The 5,161-nt window shown below is 54.3% G+C and overlaps 1 protein-coding gene across 1 annotated transcript in view; it reads right to left on the reverse strand.

Annotated features, from left to right (window-relative positions):
• Positions 1-5,161, reverse strand: part of MFAP2 (microfibril associated protein 2) — a 15,201-nt gene that overhangs the window by 4,681 nt on the left and 5,359 nt on the right. The window contains exons 2-5 of the mRNA XM_031062974.1: positions 3,654-3,735; positions 894-980; positions 99-125; positions 2-12 (exon numbers count right to left, since the gene is read on the reverse strand). Coding sequence (XP_030918834.1) covers positions 2-12; positions 99-125; positions 894-980; positions 3,654-3,690 — 162 coding nt within the window. The 5' untranslated portion in view covers positions 3,691-3,735. The remainder of the gene's footprint in view (position 1; positions 13-98; positions 126-893; positions 981-3,653; positions 3,736-5,161) is intronic.

Consider the following 5,161-nt stretch of genomic DNA (forward strand, 5'->3'; position numbering starts at 1 on the left):
GGGGGGTGACGTCTGCAGGGAGAGACCCCGTGCAGGGACACCCCCAAATCCCCAAACCCTGATCCCCCATCCCCAGTATCCCAGAGGGAAACACTCACCGTGGTAGTCGTAGTAATCCTGAATTTCTGGGGATAAAACAGAAACGGGCTGAGCGAGGGTCTGGGGAGAGAGCTCATCGAGATCCCTGGAATTCCCTGGTGGGCCGGGAAAACTCCTCCAGCCCCCCCAGGGATGAGCCTGGGCCACTTCCCACAGGTGGGGATTGGGGATGGATGAAGGTTCAAAAAATAATTGGATAAATGTTTAATAAATAATTGGATAAAGGTTTAATAAAGAATTGGAAAAAGGGTTAAGAAATAATTGGATAAAGGGTTAATAAAGTATTAGATAAAGGGTTAATGAAGAATTGGATAAAGGGAAATAAAGAATTGGATAGATGTTTAATAAAGAATTGGATAAAGGGTTAATAAAGAATTGGATAAAGGGTTAATAAAGTATAAAGGTTTAAAAAGGAATTGGATAAAGGGTTAATGAGGAATTGATAAAGGTTTAATAAGTAATTGGATAAAGGGTTAATAAATAATTGGATAAAGGTTTAACAAGGAATTGGATAAAGGTTTAATAAAGTGTTCGATAAAGGGTTAATAAGGAATTGCCAGTGAGAGCAGAGGGAGGAGCTGGGAAGGCTGAGAATTCCAGGGGTGGAGGAAAAGGATGGAGCACGAGAAGGAGGGATCAGAGGGGTGGGTGTCTGTCTGTCCGGATCAGGTGGGTGTCTGTCTGTCTGTCCGGATCAGAGGGATGGGTGTCTGTCTGTCCGGATCAGGTGGGTGTCTGTCTGTCTGTCCGGGACAGGGACAGAAGGGGCGGGCCCGTCCCAGGCGGGCTCTCACCTGCCTGCTGGTCGTACTGGGAGTACTGGACGGGCTCGGGGTAGGTGATGCCCTCGAAGCGGCTGAACTGTCCCTGCACCAGGAGCGCTGCGGGACAGGGCAGGGTCAGCGGGGGCACAACAGCCCAACCCGGGCCTGGGGTTCCCATGGACACCCCAAACCGGGCCTGGGGTTCCCATGGACACCCCAAACCGGGATCTGGGATTCCCATGGACACCCCAACCCAGGATCTGGGATTCCCATGGACACCCCAACCCAGGATCTGGGATTCCCATGGACACCCCAACCCAGGATCTGGGATTCCCATGGACACCCCAACCCAGGATCTGGGATTCCCATGGACACCCCAACCCAGGATCTGGGATTCCCATGGACACCCCAACCCAGGATCTGGGATTCCCATGGACACCCCAACCCAGGATCTGGGATTCCCATGGACACCCCAACCCAGGATCTGGGATTCCCATGGACACCCCAACCCAGGATCTGGGATTCCCATGGACACCCCAACCCAGGATCTGGGATTCCCATGGACACCCCAACCCAGGATCTGGGATTCCCATGGACACCCCAACCCAGGATCTGGGATTCCCATGGACACCCCAAACTGGGATCTGGGATTCCAACAGACACCTCCAGCCCAAGGATTTGGGGTTCCCTGCTCCCACCATCCCCCCAGTCCCACAGACACCCCCTGCCCAGATTTGGGGTTCCCATGGACACCCCCAGCCTGATCCCTGCTCCCACCCAGGGACTGGGATTCCCGGGAAGGGATTGGGATTCCCAGGAAGGGATTGGAATCCGGAAAGGGATCAGAATTCCTGGGAAGGGATGGGAAACTCCGGGAAGGGATTGGAATACCCAGGAAAGGATTGGAATCTGGGAAGGGATTGGAATCCATGGGAAAGGATGGGGATCCCTGGGAAGGGATTGGAATCCCTGGGAAGGGAATGGAATCCCTGAGAAGGGAATGGAATCTTGGGAAAGGACCAGAATCCCCGGGAAGGGATTGGAATCCCTGGGAAAGGATTGGAATCCAGAAGGGGATGGGAAACCCTGGGAAGGGACCGGAATCCTCGGGAAGGGATTGGAATCCCCAGGAAGGGACTGGAATTCCCGGGAAGGGACCAGAATCCTAGTGAAGGAATTGGAATCTCAGGAAGGGATTGGAATCCCTGGAAGGGATTGGGATTCCTGGGAAGGGATTGGAATTCCCGGGAAGGGATTGGAATTCCTGGGAAGGGACCAGAATCCTCTGGGAAGAATTGGAATCTCAGGAAGGGATTGGAATCCCTGGGAAGGCACCGGAATCCCTAGGAAAGAATTGGAATCTCTGGGAAGGGATTGGAATCCCAGAAAGGATTGGAATTTAAGGAAGGGATTGGAACCCCAGGAAGGGACTGGAATTCCTGGGAAGGGATCAAAATTCCCGGAAAGGGACCAGAATCCTCGGGAAGGGTTTGGAATCCCCAGAAAAGGATTGGAATCCCCAGGAAGGGATTGGAATCCTGGGAAAGGACTGGAACCTCGGAAAGGGACCAGAATCCCCAGGAAGGGATCAGAATCCCTGGAAGGGACCGGAATCCCAGGAAGGGATTGGAATTCTTGGGAAGGGACGGGAATCCGGGAAGGGACCCTGGGAAGGGATCAAAATTCTCAGGAATGGGCTGGAATCCTGGGAAGGGATGGGAATCCGGGAAGGGATCAGAATCCCGGGAAGGGATTGGAGTTTTGGGGAGGGGATTGGAATCCAGGCAGGGATTGGAATCCCCAGGAAGGGATGGGAATCCCCAGGAAGGGATTGGAATCTCTGGGAAGGGATTGGAATCCTGGGAAAGGACCGGAGTCCCTGGGAAAGAATTGGAATCTCTGGGAAGGGACTGGAATCCCAGAAAGGATTGGAATTTAAGGAAGGGATTGGAATCCCCAGGAAGGGACTGGAATTCCTGGGAAGGGATCAGAATTCCCGGAAAGGGACCAGAATCCTCGGGAAGGGTTTGGAATCCCCAGGAAGGGATTGGAATCCTGGGAAAGGACTGGAACCTCAGGAAGGGACCAGAATCCCAGGAAGGGATTGGAATCCCCAGGAAGGGATTGGAATCTCAGGAGGGGATTGGAATCCCTAAAAATGCATTTTTGGAGGCTTCAATCCCCAGAATGAGGTTCTGGAAGGTAAAAATGAGGCTTTGGGCCAAAACATTGACTATTTGGGTCCATAAACAAAACTTTGGCCTCTAAATCAGAGACTTTGGACTCCCAAAACCAAACTTTGGGCCTTAAAAATGAGATTTTGGGCATTCAGACGAACATTTAAACCTCCAAAAGGTCACTTGGGACTTAGAAATGAGGATTTGCACCACAAAAAATGAGGTTTTCAACCACAGAATCAGAGATGTGGGATCCAAAAGTGAAGATTTGGGACTTAAAACTGAGGTTTAGGGATGTTAAAATGAGGTTTTGGGACATAAAAATGAGGGTTTGGGACACAAAAATGAGGGTTTGGGACCTAAAAATTAGGATTTGGAACATAAAAATGAAGTTTTGGGATGCAAAAATGAGGCTTGGGGGCACAAAAAAATGAGATTTTTTGTTGCTAGAAATGGGGTTTAGCTCCTGAAAACGAGAGTTTGGACCCTCCAGTTGTGTTCTATGGCTTAAAAATGAGGGGAATCTGTAAAAGCGGAGCTAGAAAATGTGGATTGGGATGATCCAAACGGTGCTGGGGGGTCGGGGGTGGCACCTGGGGCTGGGCACGCTCACCTGGCAGACACAGCAGCAGGAGCTCCGCCGCTCTCATCCTGCTGGAACCACGGGAAAGGGCGGGAGCGCGGCCGGGAGGAGTCTGGGGGCGAACAGAGGGAATTGAGAGGGAGGGGACAGGCAGGGACAGGCAGGGACAGGCAGGGACAGGCAGGGACAGGCAGGGACAGGCAGGGACAGGCAGGGACACACAGGGACAGGCAGGGACACTTCGCCCTTGTTCCCTCCACAACAACCTCCCTGGCCTGTCCTACATCCTGCACCCTCTCATTACTGCAGCCTCCTTCCATCCCATCCCAGAACGTCCCAGAACGTCCCAGAACATCCCAGCTCTGTCCTCACCCGGGAACACCCCGCCCTCCACCCCCTCCAGCTGCAGCCACCCTCTGCGCCTCACCCCATGCACAGCTCTGGGTGCTCTGTGGGCTGAGGGGCACCGAGTGCCTGGGGACACTCAGGGACCACGGGGACACACAGGGACCGTGGGGGGGACACAGGGACCATGGGGGACCAAGGGGACATGCAGAGACCATGGGGACACATAGGGACCATGGGGACACTCAGGGGCCATGGGGGGGACACAGGGACCATGGGGACACACAGAGACCACAGGGACATGCAGAGACCATGGGGACACACAGAGACCATAGGGACCATGGGGACACACAGGGATACACAGGGACACACAGAGACCACGGGGACACTCGGGGACCATGGGGACACTCAGGGACACTCAGGGACACACAGGGACACTCAGGGACACACAGGGACACGCAGGGACACTCAGGGACAGGCAGGGACACTCAGGGACACTGGCCCATCCCGGGTGTCCCCGGGAGCTGGCTTCAAAAACATCCTCCCCCTCCCAGTCCTCAGAAATGAAGAAATTCCCCAAAAAATGCTTCCCGCCCATTCCCAGGGGATTTGCAAGGACCAAATCCCGGAATGTCCCGCGGGCTGAGCAGGGAGGAGAAATCCCGCAGGGATGTGGGATCGCCCCCGGGATCATTCCTGGGATGTCGGGGTAATTCCTGGGATGTCGGAATGATCACTGCCAGGATCATTCCTGGGATGTTGGGATCCCTCCTGGGGAGTTGGGATTGCTGCCAGGATCTGGGTAATTCCTGGGATGTCAGGATAATTCCGGGGATGTCGGGATAATCACTGCCAGGATCATTCCCAAGATGCTGGGATTGCTTCCAGGATCACTCCGGGATGTCGAGATCACTCCCGGGATCACTCCCAGGATCTGGGATCACTCCCGGGATCATTCCCCGCATCACTCCCGGAGTGGAAATTTGGGGCTCCTTTCCCGAGGTTTCCAATTCCTTGGGTGAGGAATTGTTTCGGGGCGTTGCTGCATTTGCTCGGGTGTCCCCTAAATCCAAAGGAACGTGGGGATTTGGGGAGAAAATTCCGGATTTTGAGAGGAATCCCGTGGGGTTTGGCGGCCTCGGGCGCTTCCCGGCGTTTTCCAAGCCCGCTGCTCCCGGCGGGACGAGGGGCCA

The sequence above is a fragment of the Geospiza fortis genome, unplaced genomic scaffold, assembly GCF_000277835.1.
Source record: "Geospiza fortis unplaced genomic scaffold, GeoFor_1.0 scaffold4, whole genome shotgun sequence".
Lineage (NCBI taxonomy): Eukaryota > Metazoa > Chordata > Aves > Passeriformes > Thraupidae > Geospiza > Geospiza fortis.